This window comes from Coloeus monedula (genome assembly GCF_965178545.1).
Source record: "Coloeus monedula genome assembly, chromosome: 15".
Classification (NCBI taxonomy): Eukaryota; Metazoa; Chordata; class Aves; order Passeriformes; family Corvidae; genus Coloeus; species Coloeus monedula.
The window spans coordinates 7,121,143-7,146,881 of NC_138795.1; the positions used below are offsets into that span (position 1 = coordinate 7,121,143).

Below are 25,739 nucleotides of genomic sequence, written 5' to 3' on the forward strand. Positions count from 1 at the left end.
CGGTGCCGCTGCCCGCTGCCCGGTGTCGCTGCCCGGTGTCGCTGCCCGGTGCCGCTGCCCGGTGCCGCTGTCGCTGCCCGGTGCCGCTGCCCGCTGCCCGGTGTCGCTGCCCGGTGCCCGCTGTCGCTGCCCGGTGCCGCTGCCCGCTGCCCGGTGCCGCTGCCCGGTGCCGCTGTCGCTGCCCGGTGCCGCTGCCCGCTGCCCGGTGTCGCTGCCCGGTGCCCGCTGTCGCTGCCCGGTGCCGCTGCCCGCTGTCGCTGCCCGGTGTCGCTGCCCGGTGCCGCTGTCGCTGTTCGGTGTCGCTGCCCGGTGTCGCTGCCCGGTGCCGCTGTCGCTGCCCGGTGTCGCTGCCCGGTGCCGCTGTCGCTGTTCGGTGCCGCTGCCCGGTGTCGCTGCCCGGTGCCGCTGTCGCTGCCCGGTGTCGCTGCCCGGTGTCGCTGCCCGGTGCCGCTGTCGCTGCCCGCTGTCGCTGCCCGCTGTCGCTGCCCGGTGTCGCTGCCCGGTGCCGGTGCCGCTGCCCGGTGCCGCTGTCGCTGTTCGGTGCCGCTGCTCGGTGCCGCCGCTGGGGGGCGCTGGCGGCTCTCGCGGGGTCACGTGACGGCAATGGCGCAGCGGGTCTGGGTGCTGCGGTGCTGCCGCTGCCGCCGCTTCCAGGGGCAGCAGGTGGGGATGGGGCGGGACGGGACGGGGGCAGTGGGTTCCGGGCTCTGACCGACCCCTCTGTGCCCTCCCAGGCCAAGCGCAGCGGGCGGTGGAGCTGCAGCGTGTGCGGCCAGCGGCAGGCCGTGCAGAAGGTGAGGGCGGCCCCACACCCTCAGCCGCGGGTTCTGGCCCTGGTTCGCACCTCGGTGGCTCCTGGGGTGCCGCCTCACCTCGTGCTGTGCCCCTCTGGCTGCTCCCTCAGCCTTGTGCTCATTCATTCCCTGCAGGTCTATGGCCAGGGCTCGGGCCTGGAGTGCAGGCGCCACGTCCAGAAGCTGAACTTGCTGCAGGGTGAAGCAGAGGAGGCGCTTGGTTGGACATCTTGGTACAGTGTTTAACCTTTACCTGCTCGTTGTTTTCGATGTGCTGCAGCTGATGTGCATCTTCACACTCTGGGTGCCTGTTGCCCAACCTGAGCATGTCACAGGAGGGTTTTCTGGCCTGTTGAGAAGCCTTGACCGTGCCAGTTTTGTCCTCGCCTCATTAGGAGCAAGGTTTAGTGTCCCAGCATGTTTTCTTTTGACAAGGATTTCTTTCATGTAACTTTAGGTGATCAGTAGCATGTGTTGGTAAGGCCTTTACTCATTAATACATATGCAATAGGGTTTGGGTTTGTTGTGTTGTTTTTTAAAATTTGGTCTTTCTTAAGTACTGTTTGATGAGCTGACTGTGGAGGCGTCCATTTTACAGTTTACATCCTCAGAAAACTCCATTTGAAGAAGTTGCTGCCTAACTGTTAGCATTTAAGGGGTTCACACTGTAAATCTGTTGAGTAATCAGTGCTGCTATTGATAAAAGACTGGTTCGGTGCAAACACTTCAGTGTAATTCCTGCTGGGCTGGAAAATCTGAGTAACACCTTCCTGTTTATTTCATTCCTGAATCTGCTTATAAATCATCCAATCTGGACGTGGTCTTGAACTGGTCCAGCCTCCTTTTTACGCAAAGTTATTTTCAGAGATCAGTCAAGGGTAGTTACATAACTTAGTTCTGACTACACAGTGCTTCAGGGCTAAGCTTGGGGAAGAAAACTCATTGTTCACTTTATCAAAAAGTGTTGCTATTTTTATTCTCAAAGAATTGTGAAATTCAAAACATTGTGAAACAACTTCCCTTTTTCCTTGCTTTCATGGGATAAAATTAGTGAGTTTAAGCTGTTGTACCAAACAAACACTGTTATATCCCTAGTTGTGCTCAATTAAAATTTGTCATTTCATGACTAGTGGCTTTAGATCAAACTTGCAACTCTGTGTAGCAACAAGGAGGGCTACCCTCTGACTAGCTTTCATCAAGTATTTGTGCAATGTATCTTGCAAATCATTCATTTGGCCTAAGTTATTCCATAGATCCTGTTTTTTCTGATATGTCTCCTATCCGGCGTTCCTATCCATGCTTTCTCTTCAATCCCCTGTGCTGTGACTGGGTGAGTTGAAGCCTATAAATCAACAGACAGGAGTGTGCTCTAGAAATAGTAGTTTAAATCTCTGTTTTAGGTGTGCAGAAGAATCTGTAAATGACAGCAAAAATAGAGCAGCACAACGTGAGGACAGTTCAGTCCAGCAGGTAAGATCCCTACAAAGCCATTGTGTCCTGGGTGAATCCCAGTGAAACCAGTGATCCCTTGATGTGGTTCAGACAGCTGAAATGGTGTATCAAAGCAGAGGCTTCTGCAGAGGGAGATGTACACAGAAACCGTTTCACTCAGAACTGAACCTGGGAACGTGATACAGGAACGTGTCCTAAACTGATTCATGATTTGAGGCATTTGGCACATGTGAAACAATACCAGAACTGAGAACCCCCATGTTTTGCTGGTTTTAGTAATTCTCCAGTGTTGTAGGAGGGAAGGACAGAAGGCAGTCGCTGGAGTAAATATCTGGACCAGAAGAGTGAGGATCAGGAAGACGACGAGGAGGAGGCAGCTCTAGAAAGGCAACAGTTCTGTTTCCAGAGAAAGAACACTGTGGGAGAACAAAGGTACAGAGAGAGCTTGGTTTGTAATTCCTGCCCCCGAGTGGAGGCAGCTCATCTCTGAGATCTGAGCTAAGTGCAGGTTGTAGTGTATGACCTGAGCTGAGTAGGGGTTTGGCATCTGGGGATAAAGAGCCATGTATTGTATGAACCTCTCTGGTGATCTGTGGAAAGAATCACAGTGGATCTAATCTGTCCTCTTTGTGAATGGTTTTCTTGGCCAGGAAACACCAGAAGTGCTTCCTCTCCAGTGATGTTCCAGAGCTTGCAGAAGAAAGTGGAGTTTCTCAGCTTGTCTACCAAGCCAAAAAGGTTAAAACCACTGAGGTATTTTAGCTACAGAAGATGCTTCTGACCTCTTTTGTATCATCATAATTTTGAATTTCTATGAGGCTTTCTCTGCTCTTCTCCAAGCAAGCCAATGAATGACTGGGGAGAAAAAAAATATGTTGGCGGTTTCTCTCTGAAAGGTTTTATTCAGACAAAGCCAATGCCACCTTTAATGCTTCTGTGCTGCATTTATAACTAAGTTCTCTCCCTTCTTACAGCACAAGAAATGCTTTGTAACAGTGCCTGATGGACATGATGGGGATGCTGGTTCTGGAGGCAGTGTGGTTCCTGCTGTCTGTGAGTCTGAAGTGCCTGAGGAGAATACACAACCTTCAACTCCCTGTACCAAACCATCCAAGTGGAGAAAATTTCTCTCATCATCTGACAACTCTAGTGAAAATGCTGGCACAGTGGCCATGGCACGACAGGAGGGCAGTGGAGGTGTGGGGCTGGACAGTACCGTGGCTGGTGGGGCTTGGAGGTGCTTAGGACAGGCTGGACAAACTCTGCCTCAGGGTAGAGGTTTTGAATTTAAAAAGTGTGTTGCTAGCACTGAGGATCTGGCCTCAAGACCACCCAGCAGCAGTTGCACAGTTGAGGATGTGCTCAGAGAACCTCAGAGCCAGGTGCTAAGGGGAGGATCTGGTGCAGAGACCACTAGGAGGGCAAACACCCTTACTAACTCTAACCCTGTGCCAAAGCTGAGCAGCCTTTCTTGTGAGCAACTCTTCTGCACAGGTGAGGAGTTTGATGATGATCTGTGATAAGTACAGGCATCTTGCGCATGCCTGTATTGTCTCTAATGCATTTAATATGTTGTTTACTGAGGCACAGTTCTGAACTGAAGGTGGTTTCACTCAAAGCCACAGAGAACTGTACTATTAAAGTTGTTTAGTTGCTTGATGGTTGTGTTTGGGGGGAAGGGAAGGAGGGGGAAGAGACTGTTGCTCTCAGGTTACAGTGTTGTCTAGCAACCTCAGCAGCTAGAAATAGGAATGGAAGTAGGTCAGCTTCGGGAGAGAAAGCTCCAGGCTTTAAGGATTCCTGGCCAGTACAATTAAGTTCTGTGATTGACTCCTTATAAACTACAGCTCTTTTCCCCCATGGACTACATCATTGTTTCGATCTCCTGTAGCAACCCTTTCTTCCAGAGCTGTGAGCAAGCTCCAGAGCCAGCAAAGGGATTGCATTTCTCTTCTTCAGTGTAGCCCTAAAGTGCACATCAAAGTATCTGCAAAAAGGCAGATATGCCTTTTTGTAGTTTGAGCTTTAGCAGATATGCTTTGTGGTTTTAGCCTAGTCCAGTAAATAACATAGCTGTAATACTGAAATGCTCACACAGACATCACATGCAGTAGTATTTATTTTTCTTCCATTCTACAAGCACTGAATAACATGAGACAGAAACCCAGAGTAGGAAGAAAGATTAACCGCAGTAGCTTGTGCTGCATTATCTGCTTTCAGCTAGAAAATTGCTTTTTGTTACTACTACAAGTGAGGTGGCTGCTTAGAATACTGGATGGCATCTAGTGCTGCCCCAATGTCACAGTTCTTGGTCTGCAGGAGCCGAGTGAGCCATCCACCCTCATCAGAGAAGCCCATGGAGAGCATCTGGGACAGGGACTCAATGAGGCGAGGGTCTGCTTCTGTGAAGAGAATAATATTTGAGAGTTCAGCTATTTCATGTAATTGGCAAACCAGGCAAGGCTCTGGTAGCACTTTGTGAGGAGACACGCTCTTCTGTGTCTCCCACGAGTGCAGATGTTTGAGATAAACAATACATAATCAGAGCTAAGGAAACCACTTAGTCAGGCTCAGCTGGCCTTGCTGTGGGACTCAGTGCTGCTGATCTCAGTGAAGGGGCCTTGGATACTGTTACTGCTCCCACCAGAAAAGTGCTGCCCTAAAGCCACAGGATGTACTGGTCCCCATCCTGCATTAAACAGCTCTCTTGAGCAGTACACAGCAAGGACACAACTGAGGACAGCACCTATCTCATGTTTTTGAAATAGTGTTATTAGCCTAAGGTCAGACATCTGGTTAAGACTTAGCAACATTCAAGAGAAGAACCACCTGATCACCTCTAACAGGGTGCAAGAGCTGCCAAACCTGCCCAAGTCAGGGACAGGTTTACCTCTAACTTACACAACCTTGGTTTCTACCAGCTCTGTAACAAGTCTGCTTGTGTCAGGCCAAGCTGACAGTTCCCAAGCCAGAGCTACTCTCAGCTATGAAACCTGCACACACTCTCCTACCTGGGGGGAGGTGTGGGTAGAGAGCAGCTTCTCGCAGTCCTGTAGGTCCTGGCTGGGGAGGATCCCGAGGCACATCCAGGGAGCTGGGACCATCTGTGTCTGGCATTTGCAAAGACTGCAGTTCACCTGTGGAAGGATCCACTTCTTTGGATGATAAGTGGGTCCAGTCCTCCTCACCCCCCGATGAACTGCTGGACTCACTGTGCTCCTGAAGTGGATAGAAAAAAGGTCCAGGTGCTGTAGTGCTTTTCAGGCAGGATGCACACTCCTGTCTGCCTTTAATACAGAGAATTACATCCACAAGAAGTCCCACCACCTTTTACACCTGTAACAGTGCTGTATATAATTTAATCTGCTCTCATTTTAATATTCACTCCCACCATGCATGCTAAGTGATGATATTCAATTACTGTCATAGTTCCTGTACCTGGGAGTGGAAGCTTCCATCTTCCATTTGTGTGGGCACAGGATCTATCACCATGTCTTGTATCTGTTCTGCAACAACATTTACTTGTGTAGCAGAGTCTGTATTATTCCAGTCTGCTTTGGTCTGAACATTCTGGGTTGGAGCACTGCTGGTTGCCTCAGCATTGGTATTCTCTTGGTTGGCAGAAGTGGGAGTCACTTTGCATCTCTCTCCTCTGTGTTCCACATCGATATCAACTTCAATACCTAGAAATGCATTTGAGGTGGACAAAGTCCTAAGAAATTTTTCCAAAGCACAGTCCTAAATGATCCTAAATGGATCAATTCCTGCTCTACACTCTTAAGGTTTCTCTCATCCTACAGTTTGCCATGTAACATGCAGGAATTAAAATGCAAAGCCTTCTTTAATAAAGAATAGCTAAGCACCATATCATCATCTTCATCTACACAGACAAGCCATATATTTAAAGGGCCAGAGCAGAAGTTATATCTATGTCCACATAAACCAGGCAAAATCCAGAGTCACCACTGACTTAAAGTTACAGTGCTGACATGTTATGAAATCTTTCCTCACTTTGTCTCAAAGTGGCCATTCTAAGCCTAGGCATTATTAGTATCCAAGTTAAATTAAGCCTTTGAGGCTTAGGAGATGGTTTCAAGACCAGTCACAACAGCTGACTGCTGCTCCTGTTAAACAGGCCTGTAAACCAGTCTCAGGGACTGGTAACAAATTGTAAGTCACTTACCCAGGGGGCTCAGAAAAGCTGCAACACTCTCCCCAACATTCTTTAGGAAGGTGACATTGGGGTCCTGAGGCTGGCTGTTAGTAGAAGCTTCTAGAAAAACAATTTCTGTTAGCACACACAAGCTCAGAGGGAAAGGGCACCTACAGAGGGTGTGTCCCCACAGCAGCTTAATGCTCATTCCTGTCACTCACATACATCACACAACAAAGCACTACAGAGAAAAACTAACTGAACTACCCCTGGAACAGAAAGCCAGCACTAGCATTGTTACGGCTCATTAGCCATGCTGAAAGGCAGATCTGGAGTAGAACAGTGACATGCTTGACCTAACAGCTTGGCTTGGTTTGGTTCCAGATACTTTATCTGTATCCTCATTGATTGCATGAGCCCAAGCACACCTTAAAGTAATCATACTTTGTGCCAATTATTTCAAGCAAATTACATTAGTTCCTGTGTTTATTTTCCACCCAGACTCTACCCTGTGCTACAGAACCTCAGCTAGTCTGAGGCTCCACCACTACCACCTTGTCTACCAGGGCATCGCCTCTTACCTTCTGCAGCAGGTGCACTGGGGGCTGCAGCAGTGGCTTCAGCTTGCTCTGAGTTCTGGCAGGGAGCTGCAGGCCCAGGATACCCCCAGCAGTGCATCCACGGGAAGGGTGGAACACCATGGCGCATTTTACGGAGCCAGCGTCCTCGAGGAAGCCACTGTAAAGGGTAACATTCATGTAACACTGTTCACACAGCCACGTTCTGAGCAACTGAAACTCAGAACTTGAATTTGAGGAATCTCCCATTCATCAGTTCCCATGCATAGATTTTGCTCACCTCAAATGGATTAAGCAGTGGGCTTTGGAACATCACCATGTTGTGCTCCTTGTGGATTCCTTTCCCCTCACAGGTGCTACACAGGTCATAGTCTGGACAGACACTGCACTTGAACCTGGTCCCCACCACGGGTCCCTCACAGCCATCACAGATGACATTGGGGTGCACCATGTTGCGGGGAGGCTCCTGGCTGCACTGTGAGCGGTGCTCCCGCTTGCACTCCTTTTTCTCTGTTAAGAAAAGGAAACTTTGCATCAAGAACAGGTTACTATTTACAGGCTGGAAATCAGGCAGAAGAGGAAGCACAAACAGCCCATCAAAGCAGTGTTGACTTACTAGGTCAGTTTATTTTTACACTGGCTACCGAATCTAAGCCAAGCTCATGTAAGACACCTTAAACCACGTGCAAAGAGGTTTTGCAAAGAGACCTTCCCTGAAACCAAGCATGCCTTACCCTAAATATCTCTTGGCATGCTTATTTTAGATTAGTACTGCACCACCTAATCTAGCTTTTCATCCTACCTTCCCAAGCGCTGCAAGAACAAAATGTTTCTGGAGAAGGAATTAGGAAGGCGAATGCCAGGAAGCATAACATGAGAACAGGGACAACAGGTGTGGCTCACTAGATGAACTGCAGATAAAGCTTTGAAAGCATCTACCTGAACACAAGGTACTATCAAGCAACTATGCACCGGGAGAATGGAATTAAGGCTAACACGTTGTTGTGAATATTTAAACTACCAGTGCCAGTTTAGTGTATCCAGGGAACAAGAATGACAACAGAGCCTCGCATTGGACCAGCTGACAGGGCAAGGAGGAAACCTGTGGTCTGTTTATCCCATCTCATCGGGGAAAATTCATGTTCTGTCATATTGCACTGCCCTTTATTTAACCTCCCCGCAGAGGCCGCAGCTTCCACCAGGCCCTTGAGGACACGGGGAAGGGCCGGGGCTGGCTTGTCCTGTTTTGGGAGCGCTGCCAGGAAGCGCTCAGCCGGGACCCGCTGTAACCCTCCGGAGCTGCGCGGCCGTACCTTTGATGTAAACACGGAATACGCCATCCTGCACATACGGCATCGCCAACTCCAGCTCCTCGTCGGTGGAAAAAGCGATCAGGTCCCCGTCCTCATCTGTAAATGGCGAAGGGCAGGATGAGGAGCCCGGTCGGGTGTCATGGGGGGTAACGGGGTACCCAGAACCCCGCACCCCGACACCTGCCACCCCCGGAACACCCCCCCCGGGGCCCGGCCCGCAGCGCAGCCCCTGCCCCGCTCACCCTTGTAGTGCATGCGGAAGGCGGGCGGCGGCCCGGCCCGCAGCAGCCCCTGGAAGAGCTCGGCGACACGGTCGTAGATGGCCCGGTAGCGGGCGGGCGGCGGCAGGGAGAAGCGGCGGATCTCGCGGGCCGTCTCCTCCTTGCCCAGCAGATAGGCTTTCACCGTCAGCGCCGCCATGGCTGTGGCGCAGCAGGAATTGCGGCCGAAAGCCGGGAGAGCCAAGCACAGGGCGGAGCGAGCAGCTGCTACAGCGAGCCCGCGGCGGCCGCTTTTATAGCGCCACGGCACAGGCCCCGCCCCGAGAGGCCCCGCCCCTTTCGGGCCAGGCCACGCCCCCGCTGCCCCCCGGGCCCGGTCCGTCCCCATCCAGCGCCGAGGGGAGAGCGTTCCAGGCGCGTTTTCCTGCAGCCGGGAAAACCTGCGGATACGTGCAAATGCTCGTGTCTGCCCCCTGCCCTGCTCGGCCCCCGGGAGCAGCTCCTGTGCCCGGGTTTGCGCCCCGGGGCAGTGCCAGGAGGGTCTGGGGGCACGGGGTTGTTGTGGTCGCCAAAGCACCAGCGGGGCCTGGGCGGCGGGGAGTGAGTGCGGCATAGGGACCTTCTGGGTGGCCTCCGAGACACACCAGTGGGGAAACAATCGCACCGTGGGGCAGCTCTGGGCTGTCCTGGTCCCATCACCGTTCGGCAGCGGCCACCAAGATACACCGAGCCACGTGCAAACGCGGCACTTGGCCATCCCGGCCCTGCTTGTCCCTTCCGTCGTGGCAAACAGGGCCAACTCGGCCGGGGAACAGAGGTGGGGAGCCACGCGCCAGCCCTGCTCGTGTAGCACCCACCGGAGGGGTTTGCGTGCCGAGCATGGCAGGAATAAATAACTCTCCCCCGAACCCCGTGTTTTGGAAGGGGGGCTAAAAATAAAGACACTGGTGTAAACACAACTGACATTCAGGAGGATGTGCTGAGGCCTTTCCAAGCTGGTTGGCAGCAGTATTTTTTTGCAGATCAGATACAGCTGACAGGCCTCTTAATCCAGCCACAGGAGGGTTCAGCTGGCAGAACACACCGTCTGTGCTGTCCAAGTATAATTAAATAATGATGGATCAATGATTATTAGGTTCCTTGTTGGTGTTAATTTCCTTTCACCCAAGGGCCTGACCACTCTGACTCTCGGTGCTGTATTTCTTGGTTTAAGATACTAAGAACTTAGGAGAAACTGTGTCACGATTTATCATCTGTAATCAAGAGAAGCATACATTTTAATTTCCACATTGGGAAGGTAGTTTATTTCTTGACCTAAAGTATATATGTTAAAACACTTGGCCCTTCATGTAGAGGCATTTTTGGCATATGTGTGGCAATGTTGAAATTGCAACCCTTTCCTGGAAAATAGTATTTACAGTGGAAAAGTTTGCCCCATTTAAGTCAAAATGTTTTCTAGAAAATTCAGTTTATAGGTATGACATGGCTAATATTTCCACCACAAAGCAGTGAGTTAAAGTTTAAACACCAGCAGATTCAGGTGGAAGCACGGATGAAGGATGGATATAGGAAATGATTCAGCGACTTTTACAGCAGGAAGTATTGAAAGGTTTGGGCAGGCAGCAAAGCTGTATTGCACTCACCTTCCCTTTTGCCTGTTTGCTGTGTGCATCCTTATGTCTGAAAGCTGATGACTTGACATTGTTGGATTATGTTTTTTCTCCATAAAATCTGCTGTGGCACCAGCAGAAGCAGGACATGCAGTACAGGACACTCTGCCAGTGTTGGATCTGCCTCACCATGCAGCACCTCCAGCATGTTCATCTCATGCCCTGTTTCTGAGGACCCCAAGGACCACTTTTGATCTCATCTATAATGCCAGAGACTCGTATTTTGAGACCCAGCTCCGGCACATTCATTCCTTAGGTTCCAAGTTGCCAGACGGCACCAATTCCTATTCCCTTCTCCACCCCTGCCTGTGCTTGAGCGGTGTTTGAGGCAGGGGGGCTGTCCTCAGGTTGCTGTGTCTTTTCATATCAGTTCTGTCTCCAGGCTAATTGATTGTTGCATTTATAATTATCAAGCAATGCGCTGAAGTAAAATCACAAATCTGAGTTTTCCTCTGTGTCCACTTTAATCCAATTCTCCTGGTGGGACATGCTGAGTCACGCTCAGCTTTCTGGGTATGACATCATGCACTTTTACAAAACATAAGGAAAACAGGCTTTCACCGGTCTGTTGTTGGCTTACCTCACCGATCACGGGACAGGGGTGACTCAGTGAGTCTCCTCCTCGAGCTCGGGGATTTCCTCCCAGCAAGCCCTTTCTCAGCTCAGATCTCGCTCTCCCCCATTCTCTCCAGCCCGGGAATCTGCCTCTGGCTGGTTCCTCAGCCCCTAGAAGAAGCCACACGAGGAGCTGCGCTGTATTCCCAGATCCACTTGAGAAGTTTCTCCCTCTGTTTGTTAGTGGATCTGGATTTTGGCATTCTCAGCGTGAAGCAGTGGCTATGTGGATATTTTCTTATGATTCCATAGGAATCCCATAGCAGCACAGCAATCCCTGCCCAAAAAGTGGCTTGTTGGCCCCAGGTGCTGAGCAACCAGCTTCACAGATGGGTGTAGCAAAGGAACATTAAAAGGAACAGGAAAAAAGCTGTTGGAGTTTAAAAATTCAAGTTAGAGAGGAAAGGCTTAAAAAGGAGCAATTAACATCCCTTCAGTGTTCTGCTTTCTCTCTACACCCACTTCTGCTGGGAAATGTTTAAAAATATTTGGTGAGTTTTTTGTTCCGAGGGCACAATCACCAGAAATACTCCTTATGTCCAAACTTTGCATGTTTGCTGTAAAAAAACCATGGGGGGAACAAGGTGGGGTGGGGGAGGGGGGATGTCAAATCTTTTCCTTGCTTGCAAACCACAGCAGAGGCTGATGAGGATTTTCCAGAGGAAATTTTCCCCCAAATCATTGCTCCAGCCCGAGGCTCCCATCACTGTCCCAGCACTCCTGGTGAGAAAGGGAGGATTTGGCCCCTGTGCCCCCCGGCTCTGGTAGGACAGTGTGTGGTGATGGAGGGACCATGTGTAGCTCTCCGGGCTGCACCAAGTGCCCCATCCACACACTGCGATCCCACACGCTCCTTCCAGAGGCTTCTGGAGAGGTGCAGGATGCTCCAGACATGTCGGGTCAGACGCTGGTGACTCAGCCCGGTCCCATGACCGCTTCCCTCCTCCTCCAGCCCAGTGAAAACACTGTTCATGCCTCGGAAGCAGAACCCTCCTTCCTCATTGGCACAGGCAGAGCAGGAAGCCGAGCAGGGAGTTTTTTGCTGTCTCATTTTTGAGGCTATGCTTTCCTGAAGTTTAGCTGTGCCATGTCAGGTGTTTACACAGGCTCAGCAGCGTTTCTCATTGCTATGACGTGAAACTTTTAAGGGCAGAAAACTCTGGGACAGTTTTTTCACTGAGACGGAGGAGCAGATAGAAGAATAGGTGGAGAGCAGGCACAAGGTACAAGCACGCTGGGGGTGTCATGCAATTCCATAAGGATCTTATGTTCCTGAAGGTGAGAAAGAGCTTTTTGCAACCTACACAGATTGCTTGGGGGAAGTGTTGCTTTGAGAACCTGACTTGTAGCTTTTGCCCTGAATTAAAGCATCAACATGTCAACACTTTGAAGGTAAAGCACTCTGTTGTCATCTTCCTCTCTCATGGCTAAGGAGATTTGAAAACATTTATACTGCAGTGAAACGAGCCCTGGTGATGTTTGAACACAGCAGCCTATAAAACACATAGAAAATGAAATTATTTTGTTTCTTGCATAAAGCAGCCTGGGAAGGACCAAGCCCAAAGATGGGCCAAACTACAGAGCTGAGCTCTTTAGAGCACTAGATAAAATCAGCTATAAATCTGGGTTACATTTTCTACCTAGGCGTAATAAATGTTTTCTCTTTCTAATTTTTGTAGTGGCCTCAGGACCTGTGGATTGCTATGGGAGTGCTTCCCATGGAGGGTCCTCATTTCTGCAGCACGCTCAACATTGCCAACATCAACTGTTCAAAGATCATGAGATCACCTTAAGAAAACCTTTTCTCTCTATTTGCTGCTGGAGTTTTGTGTCTCTGCAGTTCACATTTTAATCTTTGCTCTGAAAAAGCTCAAAACTTCTCAAAACTTCTCAAAACTTCTCAAAATTTGCTCAAAACTTTAAAAACAGAATAAAAGATAAAACTAGGAGCAGAGGGATGGACTTCAAGATTAAAAGGGACCTTTTCAGGTCTGAGAGAAAAATGGCAGGTACTGCAATTTTTTCCAAGAGAACCCAAGGTTTTTATCATGAGAGGGTGGTATAAAGCTCATTAATTTCTTCAGACTTTTATGAAGACAAAGTATAACAGCAGAAATTAGATTAAACTTCATCCTTGGGAAAGAGTCTAATTAATTGTCTTGGAGAAATTATTAATGTTCCTCTTTTCTCTTCCGCTGCAGACACACCACATATTCCGAGCGGTGGGAGCAGTTTGCACCTCTGAAAATAAACAGCCAATAAATAGCCATTTAATGGACTAAAAGTTTCCCCACCAGCAGCTCTTGCTTGTCTGCCACCTCTTGGGGGGTTTTGCCATTAATTCCTGTGGACCTTCTGTTGGCTCCTGGGTTTGACACGTGGGTTTGAGGTAAGAACTCAAGTGGGCTGGGTGGGACAGAGCCCCTGGTCTTTGCTGTGATGTGCAAGTGCTGTTGCTGCTGTGGTGGAGGCTTCACAGGCAGAGGGTGTGCTGGGCTGGGGGCTGAGCCTCGGAGTGTGGGAGCTCACCATGGAGCTGGACAAGTGCTGCAGGGCTCGGCTGCCCTGAGACGTGGGACCTGCCGCTGCCTCATGTTCTGAGGGGGACGGTTGCTTGGGCAATGCTTTGTAAAATCCAGGTCAGGATGCACAGGTCCAGGCCCCGGCCCCTGGGGTTTTTTCAGCATTCCAGAGAGTTCTGCTCAGGGATTTCCCTGCTCAGGGATTTCCCTGCTCAGGGTTGTGCCCGGTGTGAGCAGTGATCTGTACCGGGGCCTTGTAGCTCCTCCCTGGCTTCTGTCAGTGGAGGGAGGCAGAAACCTTTGATGCCGTCCAAAGGGCTCCCTCTGCCGATTTCCTTCCCGCATCTTCTAACCACCGGGAGAGGCCATTTCAAGATTTGAAAAATGTGGTTTATTTCATGAACTGGAGAAGATTCTAAGGATGCAGTTAGACAAGACCATAACCTGCAGAAATGGGCGACCTGGGCTTTTCCTCATAAATGTGCATGGCCCTCAACGAGGCACTCAGAGCACCTGGAGGCAGCCCCCGCACCCTCCTGGGTGCAGGGCTCCCTTCGCCGCTCGCTTTTCCAGAAGGAAACAGAGCAGAGGCCTGAGGACCCATTGGCCAGATTTTCCTGTTTCAGGAGGATTCCCATGTCTGCTGGAGTGTTGCTGGGAGGAGATGTGCCCACAGACGGTGGCTGGCTCCCAGCTCATCCCTGCCTGCCACTTGGGACATCTCTGGGGCAGTGTCTGAGCATTGCTGAGTGCCTGCATCGCCACTCCTGCCTCTGGCACGGGCACACGCCTTGCTGTACATTGCACCCTAATTGATCCAAACATTTCAAGCAACAGACTTTGATCACTGGAAGCCAGTCCTACAATATTTACACGTCAGAGAAATATTTACTTGCTAAAAGAGCTCTGGGGAATGGAAGATGGCAACTTTCACTGGTTCAGGAATTATGTACCCACGTACAAGGCACCTGAGCTGCCTGACCTCATGCACACCCACAGAACCAAGTTCAGATGATGAAGGCAAATAAATGCCTGTGGAGCCTGACCTCACTGTACAGTCTATAATGAAATAAGCTGGACCCATTAACAAAAGAAAACAGAAGCAAAATTTTTAATCTGATTTCTTCTGCCCTTCACCCAGGCAAGCATGAGCTTGAGGTCATAACCCTTGATTGCCAGGTCCTTTGGAAGAGGGATAATGTCCTTCCAGGCAGCAGCTTCTTTTTGTGATACTCATCTGGCCTCAATTTACTCTCAATAAACATTGGTTGCTGTTTCCTTAACCAAGATGAAACACTTCTGTGGTAATGGCAGTGAGGATACCTGCATGACTCCAGGGACTGCTGCCCCCGACCTGATCCTGCACCCCCCAGCTGTGCACACCCCGTGGGGACATCCCTGTGCACAGGGGCTGAGCACACACCTCTGTCCAGGGGCACCCACGTGTGCAGGGATTGGGCCACTGCCGGGGGTCCATGTGGGGGGATGTGCGTCACCCTGGCACAGCCACAGGTACGTGCACACCCCCACATGCTGCAGACAGATGGACCCGGGCACATGTTCACACACACACAGACATATGGACACACAGAGAGACGCATATGGACACAGCCATGCACACACACACACACACACGTACAGACCCACGCAGGCACCCACAGATATATCTGTATCTTTGTGGGAACATATGGATGGGCATGAGGAGGCAGGCGTACATTGACAGGAATAAGCAAAGGATTGCAAGAATGTACCTTTATATATGTAACGCATGAACGTGCACTGTTGCACACACATGTGCAGTCAGATGCACATACACACACACATACACAGATGGACACGGACACACACACACACACACACACACAGACACTCATAGTCTCAATCTCACACGCACTCACAGTCACACACAGACGCACATACACACACACATTCACACACACTCAGACACACACAGACACAGACGCACACAGATGCGCAGACACACACTTGCTCACTCACACACACACTCACCCACACTCACACTCTCACTCACACTCTCACACTCACACTCACACTCACTCTCACACTCACACTCACATTTACTCACTCACACACTCACACTCACGCTCACTCACACTCTCTGACACTCACACTCACGCTCACTCACACTCTCACACTCACATTCACTCACTCACACTCACTCTCACACTCTCACACTCCATTCACACACTCACACTCTCACTCACACTCACGCTCACTCACACTCTCACACTCACATTCACTCACTCACACTCACACTCACACTCTCACACTCACATTCACTCACACTCACTCTCACACTCTCACACTCACATTCACTCACTCACACTCTCACACTCTCACACTCACATTCACTCACTCACACTCACTCTCACACTCACACACTCACATTCACTCACTCACTCTCACACTCTCACACTCACATTCACTCACTCACACTCTCACACTCTCACACTCACATTCACTCACTCACACTCACTCTCACACTCTCACTCACATTCACTCACTCACACTCTCACACTCTCACACTCACATTCACTCACTCACACTCACTCTCACACTCACACACTCACATTCACTCACTCACTCTCACACTCTCACACTCACATTCACTCACTCACACTCTCACACTCTCACACTCACATTCACTCACTCACACTCACTCTCACACTCTCACTCACATTCACTCACTCACACTCTCACACTCTCACACTCACATTCACTCACTCACACTCACTCTCACACTCTCACTCACATTCACTCACTCACACTCTCACACTCACACTCACATTCACTCACTCACACTCTCACACTCTCACACTCTCACACTCACATTCACTCACTCACACTCACTCTCACACTCTCACTCACATTCACTCACTCACACTCTCACACTCACACTCACATTCACTCACTCACACTCTCACACTCTCACACTCTCACACTCACATTCACTCACTCACACTCACTCTCACACTCTCACTCACATTCACTCACTCACACTCTCACACTCACACTCACATTCACTCACTCACACTCTCACACTCTCACACTCTCACACTCACATTCACTCACTCACACTCACACTCACACTCACACTCACATTCACTCACTCACTCACCCTCACCCTCACCCCGCCCTTCTGCAGTCCCGCATTCCCCCGCACGGGGGCGCCCTTCTCTCGCGGCAGCCCCGCCCCTCGGCCCCGCCCCTCGGCCCCGCCCCGCCCGCCCGGCGGGCCCGGCGCGGGCGCTGCGTGAGGGCGGTGCGGGAGGTGCGGGCGGTGCGCCCCGCTCCGCTCCCGCTCTCGGCTCCGCGCTCCCCGCTCCGCTCCGCCGGGGCCCCCGGGGCCGCCGAGGCCGCGCCGCGCCCGGGACATGCGGCCGCCCCCGCTGGCGAGGAGGCGATGAGGCTCCGCAGCGGCACGGCGCTCACGCTGCTGCTCGGCTGCCTGTGCGCGCTGCTCTCGCTCTCCTGGTACGGCGCCTTCGGCGGGCACAAAGGTAAGGGGGGCTCGGCCGCCTCCGCGGGGACCCGGCCGCCGCCCCGCCGCCGGGGAGGAGGTGCAGGGACTCCGCGAGTCGGGCCCGGCTGGACCCCGGGGGTGCGTTGGGATCCAGACCCGGTGAGCATCCTGCGGGACCTGGGGGATCCCCAAGGGCTGGATCCTGCTGGAGCCCCAGGGGTGCGGAGTCGGCGCGATTCTGTGTGCCAATGGCCCCGCGGTATTCCCTGGCCCCCAGGGGACCATGACCTGTGGGACCCCTGGGCCGACTGCCTGTGCCCAGATGGGCGGGAGGTGCCCCAGCCGGGGGTCCCTGCTCGTTCCCCAGGCGCGCTGTGGCCAGGGGTGCCCACGGAGGGTCGGGGAGATGTGGGGTGATGGACGGGCTCTTGTCTGGGTCGGGGTGCGCTTGGCTTGGCTTTGGTGATGTGTTTCTTTGCACCCTCATGTTTATGGCCAAAACCTTCATGGGCGATGGGAGCCAGGTGGGTCAAATCTGCGTGGAAGGATGGTGGTACCAGCAATTGTGGAGAGCTCTCAAATGCTGGGGGTTCTTTGGGCAAACTGATGAGCGGAGATCTGAGCAGCTCTGCCTTTCCTGCATGCGTCTGTTGTGGCTCAATGCTGAGTCCAGTAACTTCAGTGGATGTGGGACAGGTGTGAGGACTGTGGCTTCAGCACGCAAATATTGGTGCTGGCTTTGCACTGAGTAGGCAGCTGCAGAGCAGAGGTGCAGGGCCCTGTCCCGCCGAGGCTGTGGAGGAATCCTGTGCAGATGTTGCAGAGATGCTTGCTGCTGGTTTTTCCTGACAACACAACAGTTGCTTTTCTCCACCCAGTCTGTCACTCAAGCAGTGCACTGGACTTATCCTGGCCTGGAGGACAATTCTGACAGTTGCCTCTGAATTGTGTCTCTGTACTGTGTGTGAGTGTGCAGCCTCCTATGCCTGTGGTAATCGCTCAGCTCTTCTAGTTCCTGCACTTTTAGAGGTCTTTAAAGGTGTGTGGTCTGACCAACCAGCCCTTGACTCTCTCATTGTATTTGGCATATAAGCATCTCTCCCTGCTGCAGCTGAGAAGCAGCTTTTTTTTGAGTGTAAGCTGTGACTTGATGGATTTGGAATCCTGTGGCACACCATGCACCATCACAAGGTGCAGCTTGTCCATGGTGCAAGGCTGGCATCAGGGCTGAGGCAGCTCTGGGGGAAGGTTTTGCTCTGATGGGCAGGATGACATGAGCCCATTCAGCCCCTTCCCTGGCAGCAGGGCAGGAGTGCCGGGGATGTGCGATTTACTCCTGGTAGCTGCAGGTGTCTGACAGGTGGCTGCTTGGACTCCTCTGCCTCATTCATCACTGAAGGCTCTCCTGTTGTGCTGCTAAGGTTGTTTAAATCCCACCAGAGCTGCCTTCTGCAGAGGTTTGGGTGACAAGCGTTTGCAAGGCAGGGCTGCTGTCTTGGTACTGGTGGATTGGTTTGCTTCTGCTGGTCAGATTTTTAGCTGGCCAAAATGTTTGCATACCCAGGTGTTGGTGTTGTGTATTGCTTTCAGACAGAAGTGCTAGACCACAGTACTTGTTCAGGCGCAGAGGAACGCTCGGAGAACTGCCCTGTGGTTACCCCTGAGCAGTGGCTTTGCTTGCAGCTTCCTCTCATAAATAAAGCAAAAGCAGCGTGCAGCGCTGTGTGGGCTCCGAGCAGCCCCTCCTGCTTTCAGAAGCAGGGTGGCCAACCCCACTATGCAGTCTGTGCTGTCTGGGCTGTGTTGTCCTTTGACACACTTTTGTTTTTTAACAAGCAGCTTTTCCCTGTGGCTCATGCAAGTGCCGAAATAACAACCCTGGGTACCACTGTCCCCGTCCTTCTCGGCAGGACCCTCCCCGGGATGCGCAGTTTCCTCTGGCAGCAACAGATTGTCAGCAGCACACGGCGATGGCTCCAACAGGTCACAGCCAACACGGGCCGGCTGTGTCAGCACAGCAGGGTTCCGGCTATTATGGTCATTTACGTATCAGGCCGTTATTCAATACAGAGCTGGAGAAGACCTTGAGAGGTCATTCAGTCCATCTCCTGCCCTCCACAGGATCGCTGATAACCAACCCCTTCCTGACAGATGTTTGTCGTATTCATTCTTAAAAACCTCCGATGACAGGGACTCCTAAGCTCCCCAGACAATCTGTTTGACATTTAGCAGCCCTCATATTAGGTTTTTCTCATGATTCGTACAGAAATGTCTTTTTCTTCAGTTTAGTTTCAGGATTTCTCTTCTTTTTTCTATTTTTTGGGCACAGTCAGAAAAGTTCCTTCCTTCCTTTGCAGCAGGCCAGTAGATATTTGGAAGTTGCTACTGTTTCCTTTACTAATACAGATTAAACCACACTGGTTCCTTTGATCACTATTTTTTAGGTCATGTATTCTTGGTCTGCAGTTGCTCTTGTTACTCTCTTCTGGACCATCATCCTTGGTGAGGAGTGATGGTTAACCTGGGATAAAGGGCTGAAGTTGCTGCTGTATTTTTGCTCAGAAGACTGGGGGTTACTTCATATCTTTTACAAACAGTGATCCTGTTTATATATATCTCACTGTGTGTGCTTTTCACTTTTGCCATAGGTGACTCATGTTTATATTTTTTATCCCATCAACCTTTCAACTATTCCTCTCCAGAACTTTTCCTGCTTTTCACTCCTTATCTTGTGTTTGCCTGGTTAATTATTCTTACCAAATTGCTTTACCTCATGCTTGTCCTTGTTGAACTGAGTCCTTTTTTTTTTTTTTTTCCAGACTGCTTCTTCTAAGTTATTGGGATTGTTTTGAATTCTTGTCCTCTTGCATGCTTGCAGTCCCTCTCAGCTTGGTGTAGCCTTCCAGGGCAATCAGCCTGTTTTCTCTGCCATCAGCCAAGTCATGGATGAGAACACCAATTGGTGGGGTGGGTTCTGCTGGAAGATGCTTCAGTAGGGTCCTCCCAGTCTGTGCTCATAGAGCAGTGCCCTGTTCCTGGGTGGTCTTCCCAGCAATGGTGGTCCCACCTTCAGACAGCTCAGGCCAGTCTCTGCATCCCTGGCTACGTTATGGGCATGTCCTATCAGACACTATCACAGGTCTCTGAAATCTTTGTTTCTTCTCCCCTTCCTGAAAGTTCTGACATCCTGTCACAGAAAGAGAGATTTGATGTGATTTGTTCTTGATGAGCAGAGGTTATTTCTTGCTCAAGTTCTCCTTGTCTTCTAAGCACTTCAATTGAACTTAAGCTGATTATTCTATAATTTCCTGCTCCCTTGTTCCCATCCCTGTATTTTTCAAAGATAGGCTTTGTGTTTTCCAGTCCTTCGTAACATCAGTCATCCCCTGTGAGTGACTGGAGACAATTCCCAGTGCTCTGGAGTTGCTGATGTCGTTGAGTTGTGGGGAACTCCGGCAAGGTGTCCACATTGCCTCCAGTGGGGGATAATATCATATTAAAACACATGTAATGCACTGCAGAGTCTGCTTGTCTTCCCACTCTGTGTTGGGAGGACAAAGCAATTAATTGAAAGAAAATAAACCAGAACAAACCATCTATAGAGCTGTTTTTCTGAGACCAACTCAGGGCTTGTTTACCTGCTAATGGTGTTCTGCTGTGCTGTGGTTATTAGTAAAGTTTTGACCTCATGGTCTGCAAAAACAGATGCTGCCTCTTTCCAATTATAAATGGGATTTGAAATAGCCTGCTGGAGTGGGAAGAGAAGGGCAGCCTCAAATAGCACAGCCACTCACCCAGGCAGCCGGTGTCCAGCATCATGGGCTGTTGGGAGGTGGCCACGTGCTGTGCGTCACGGTGGTGGGTGTCTTGGCCAAAGTCTGATATTCTCTTTGCTGATTTTAGATTTAAATGTGGTTTAACTTCCCAAAACCATGAGCTGCCATGCAGAGAGCTCCTTTGTAACCTGGTGTCAGGTGTTGGGTATGTAGGGTTTAAGGGTGGAGAATCAAGCCTTTGGGAAGGCACAGGCAGGTTTGGATGTTAGTGTGCCCAGTGTGGGGACTCCAGGGGACTCAGGACTTACTGAGGGATCAGTAATACCCAGAAGGTTTCATGACTTTAGGTAAGTCACTAGTACAGATGGGATGAAGACAAACAGTTTAACCTACCTGCAATTAAATTGTTGTGGTTTTTTTCATTTCCAATGGTGAAAACTGTTCATTTCTCAATCATAATGTTTGTTCTTATCTTGACTGACTGACCAGCCGTGTGCTGCTTATACAGCCCTTCTCTTTGCCCCTTGCAGCCTATGCCAGAGCCATAAATGCTGCAGGATATTTGGGGTTTAAGTGTTGGGATTTGATTTTTAATTGAATAGGAAATTTTAAACCTTGTGTTGAACCTTTTAGGAGACTCCCAACATGCTGCCCATTGGAAATGCTACATTTCCAATGTAGAGGTTGACATTGTACCTCTTCAGTATGGCTGTGTAGCTCAGGGCAGGCTCTGTATCCATGTTTCCTGTGCAGGCTTCCCCTGGCAAGTGTTCTCTCTGTCAAATTTTAATGATTTCTAGTTACCCACTGCCAGCCAGCTCTTGGCTTCCATTCTAAAATCCCAACTGCAGTCAATTCTGTACCTGTAGATTTGCCTGCAAAGTGGGGTTGCCCTTTGCATGGTGGCTTCACACCCTTAAGATCAATTGTGACTGTGTGGTATTTTGGACGCTCACCTTGTGGGAGCTGTTTTTCCCATGGATGTTGTGGAAGCGCTTCAGAACAGGCGTGCACAGCTCCTTGAAGGACTCGCCACACGCTTCCCGGGTGGGTGTCTTGGTGCAGGTCTGAGCACAGGGTCTCTCCCTTGGTTTGTGGGCATGGTGAGGAGCGGGATGCTGGGTTTGGTGGCTGTGGGGCACTGGCTGCAGCGTGGACATTGCTCTGGTGCAGCAGGGAGGCCTCAGGCAGTGTCTCGGCAAGGAAATACCGCTCGCGCAGTGCCGCACACGGCGGGATGCTCCGCCGCTGGGGGTGTTCTTTGTGGGAAGCAAACTTTGTCCCAGAGGGACGTTCCTCTGAGTGTGTTTACAAAGTCTTCTTCTATAGTGCATAAAAGCCGTGAACGCTAATCCGCTCTGGAAGCAGCAGAGTCAAAGCCTGATACCGTTAAATACGAGCCGTGTCCTGCGGCATGTGGGGTTCCCACTGCTTTTTCATTTCTGTTGCCTGCACCAGCTTGACTTCAGGTTTTTGTAGTTTCTTTGAGGTCTTGGGCACTGCCTGCAGCGAAATGGATACGAGTGAAAGCCCTGGTTTGAGCTGGGATCACTTCACTGCAACCCTTGCAAGCGTTTCCCAGGAGGAGAGACACCAGCAGGAGACCCAGCGAGTGCTTTTGAGGGCTGAGGAGGTGCAGGCGAGGACCTGGCTAGGGAACCATGGAGTGTAGAAATCTGTCATTAAAATGCATGGTGATTAAAAAGATATGCAGGAGCATTTATGAGAGACTTTACGTGGCCTGGGTGATGCTCAGCAGACACTGTGGGAAATTGGTGGCTGGAATGCAGCAGCATTTGCAAAATTATCGCACCTGTGACTTGAACAAATTCATCCCAAGAGCAAGAGGCACTGTGCAATCTGTTGATATGCATTTATCGAAATAAGTAATTCATAGTCTGAAGTCACCTGTACTTCTATTTTTATTTATTTGCAGGTTTTTTAAAGGCCTTTAAATGGGCCTCTTGACCTGTACTGTGTGTGCACTTGCTGTGTCCTGTTGCTGCTCCCACAGTAAGAGCTGTGGTTGTGTGATGGAGTTGAAGTTACAAGGGCTTTCTCCTAGCCTGTGTTCTTCAGCATAGACTCGGATTCGTGTCCTTGCTGTGCTGTGTCCCTCCCCGTCTTGGAAAAGTCAGCTGGCTGGTTTCATTCCTCAGTTCCCATCTGCTCTCTGGGGACAGTGACATCTCTTGTCACAGGGGTTTGGAGGACACAGCCACGCTTCTGTGACAGCAGGGTCTGTGTCAGCGCGTAGGAGAGGAGCAGTCAGAGGAGGTTAACACACACACCCCCAATTATATCAAGTACTTCTCTTGGTTTACTTCTTTTGCAGAACAAAACTCATTTGTGATTCCCTTTGATTCATCTAAAACAAATCATTGATTTGTACTTATATCCTGAATGTTCATTGATTATTCACTTAGTGTTTAATGTAAAACACATCTATAGCTGGCTAGTTTAAGTGAAGCTGCCAGTCATCTCTAGAAAGCCTTGAAGCCACTAAGTGCTGGACAAATTGCTTTAGCAAGAGATGGACAAGGCTGCTGCAGGTAGGCTTGGATTATACATGGCCCTCCCTATTCACAAAACTCAAACCAGTCACCAAAGGACCAGTTTTTCTGATTGTGGTGTAAAGAAACACAAACAAATATCCGTACTGGGCTGCCTGGCTCAGCACAGGCATCCACAGCCACCAGGACATTGAAGCAAACCCTTGAGGCTGAGCCTCAAAATAAAACCTGCCTAAAAATACTTGGAGATGATGCTTAATGTTCTAGGTGAAAATTTTCCGTATCATTATTGTGCCAATTCTAATGCTGAAGTTTTCTTTTTCATGAGACGGAGACCAAGAGGTTGGGAGATTGGGTGGGTGAAGAGGGCTGCTGTGGTGGCAGAACTCACTGGGCAAATTAAAGGGTTGTGGAAAGTATTAAAATAATCAAAGAGCTTCAGTGGGGGCAGGCAGGTTAGCACTGTTAGGAGGAGAGGCTTTTCAGGGAGGGCTGATCAAGCATCTGCTTAGCAGCTTCCTGATGCAGGCAGAGGATTGTTGTCTTTGATGGAGGGAAATAAATTTTTTCTACCTTTTCCATTTGAATTGCAGCTTATGGGGCTTTTTATTCAGCAATGCCCTTCTTGGGTTTATTTTCGAGCTCACATCAGGCTTCCCTGCAAAGCAGGAAAGTCTGGGAGTGGCAGATTCCTGTATTAAATAATCTCTTTCTGCATTACTTGTGTCACTGGCTAATTCTCCTTCTGTTTTGTCCTGGTGTCAAGTCACATTTGAGTCTCAGGATCAGTGCATTAGCATGGATGTGTCTCTGATGCACACAGATGGCTCTGTAACTCCATCTCTTCTCCTGCCTGCCTGTCCCTGCCTTGGAGTGACTCCCCCAGTATTTAAAGATTCCACCCCTCCTGTGCTATGTACAGGATAAATACTTACCTAAAGGTTAATCTGTATTTTGAAATGACTAGACATGCACACAAAAATGTCTTTTGCAAGATATTTTCATTTCTGCTTATATTAAAGTGGACAGCAGTAGCATTAAAATGTAAATCATTAGGCTTTAAAGAAGCTTCTGGGCAAGAATTAATCTCCACCTGTCTTTTATGTTCATGGTGAGTTTTGTTGCATTACAGTGTCCATTTATTCGTGGCTATAATTGTCACTCTGGTTGTTTAGGAGTTGTTGGTAGTGGCAGTGCTGCTGCCTAGTCCATACCTGTTCCTCAATGAGTTTTCAGATCATTCTGATCACATTTTCAAGTGTGCCTTAGAGCACTTAGGTTTTTCTTCTCTCCCTGCGATGCCAAGAGCTTTCTGGGAGGTTCAACCTGGAGACCCCTTTTTTGTCACTCACTGCTTGTACGTACGTGGCAAGAAATCTCCTGTGTATTGTCACTGTTCTGAGGAATGTCATGGCTTAGGGAGGAGCCAGAGGTTGTGGTACCAAAAGTTTGTGTAGCCTTTAGAAGCTCTTGTAAATAATCAAAGAAACACTTCTAATCCTGAGAAATGAGCTCCTTAAAGATCTGTGTATATGTATTTTATATTGTGAAAACAAGTAGTGGTTTAGTTAAAGCATAGTAGTGAGGCCAACCCTGCCCGTACCAAGAACTTCACACAGAAGCTGGAGAAGTTTTCTGAGGGAGAACTAAATTTCTTTATTCCTCTCCAAAAGACAGACACTCAGGGGAGCAGAGCTGCTGTGCAGTGTCCCCATGTGAAGAACAAGAGCAGTGTTTGTCTGTATCCTTTGCCAGGTGAATGGATGGATCTGGTGGTGGTTGAGCTCTCTCAGACTCAACCACTGCCACAGACAAGTACCTGTCGGATGAATTATTCTGTTAATGCTGGCAGAAGTGTTGTGGTGATCTCCCCTCCCTCTGCTCTGTGCCCAGACTGTGATCTTTTACTTTTATTTGATCTCGCCTTTCATGTTTTAACTATTCCTTTTTCGTGCCATCTCTCATTGCGCTCTCTGGAGCTGGCTTTGATATCTTTTCTCTTTGTCTTCTCTTTCCCTCAGTTTCCTCCCTTTCTTCTTCCTTTGATGCTGCAGAAAATGACCAGGATGGAGATCTTCCCATGTCTTCCCTCTCTTAACCTTGTCCAGTTCAAGTTATCCACTATTTGAAGAACTTTACCAGATACTCACCTAATAGTGTGGCTTCGTTAACACCAAGCAATGATTTTGGGTAGAAGCTGGTTTAGGCTGCCTGGGGAGGAGATGGTGCTGGTCTTTGCACCGAGTGTCAGGGGTTGCTCTGAGTCCATCTGGGTCCCAGGAGTGGTGGTGAGGCCAGGCACAGCTCCCCAGGACATAGCATCCTGATTCCAGAGTGAGGATATGCCGTGGGGATGTTTTCCCAGGCGTCACATGTGGGTGGCTGGTGCTGATGGGCAGCAGGAGCTCCTCCTGCACGTCATATATAGAGCTTCAACTAAATTGAAGGAAAGGCAAAAATTGTGTTTAAAAGGAGATTGATTTGCTGACTTTGAGGAGCGAGAAGTATTTAGGAAAAAAACTGGAAATGCAAATTCTGGCTGAGCACAAGCTTCGTCATTTGATGGCTGAAATTCTCCACTTTGTCGTGCCAGTGAATCCACATGAAACATGTATTTTCCCCAAGCTAAAGAGCTGACCTGGGTGGGG

The 25,739-nt window shown here is 49.9% G+C and overlaps 3 protein-coding genes across 4 annotated transcripts in view; 2 read left to right on the forward strand and 1 right to left on the reverse strand.

The window, feature by feature from the left end:
- Positions 1-603: 603 nt before the first annotated feature.
- On the forward strand, positions 604-3,766 carry MRNIP (MRN complex interacting protein; the record flags this gene model as incomplete). The annotated part of the gene is made up of 7 exons (XM_082291607.1): positions 604-663; positions 735-794; positions 930-1,027; positions 2,195-2,264; positions 2,542-2,678; positions 2,897-2,999; positions 3,221-3,766. The coding sequence occupies 7 exons, from the start codon at positions 604-606 to the stop codon at positions 3,764-3,766; spliced, it is 1,074 nt and encodes a 357-aa protein (XP_082147733.1).
- A 581-nt stretch (positions 3,767-4,347) lies between these two features.
- SQSTM1 (sequestosome 1) lies at positions 4,348-8,769 on the reverse strand. Of its 2 annotated transcripts, XM_082291684.1 has the most exons (8): positions 8,533-8,769; positions 8,291-8,386; positions 7,258-7,487; positions 6,981-7,137; positions 6,430-6,519; positions 5,685-5,929; positions 5,258-5,465; positions 4,348-4,648 (listed from the first exon to the last, which is right to left on the reverse strand). In XM_082291684.1, exons 1-8 carry the CDS (start codon positions 8,708-8,710, stop codon positions 4,491-4,493), a joined length of 1,362 nt encoding a protein of 453 aa, XP_082147810.1. In that variant the 5' UTR covers positions 8,711-8,769; the 3' UTR covers positions 4,348-4,490. The 2 variants fall into 2 exon arrangements, with proteins under 2 accessions (XP_082147810.1, XP_082147811.1); XM_082291685.1 differs by lacking the exon at positions 6,430-6,519.
- Positions 8,770-16,616: 7,847 nt separating this feature from the next.
- Positions 16,617-25,739, forward strand: part of MGAT4B (alpha-1,3-mannosyl-glycoprotein 4-beta-N-acetylglucosaminyltransferase B) — a 51,301-nt gene continuing 42,178 nt past the window's right edge. Inside the window, exon 1 of the mRNA XM_082291278.1 lies at positions 16,617-16,839. Within this exon, the coding sequence (XP_082147404.1) occupies positions 16,743-16,839 (97 nt within the window). The 5' untranslated portion in view covers positions 16,617-16,742. The remainder of the gene's footprint in view (positions 16,840-25,739) is intronic.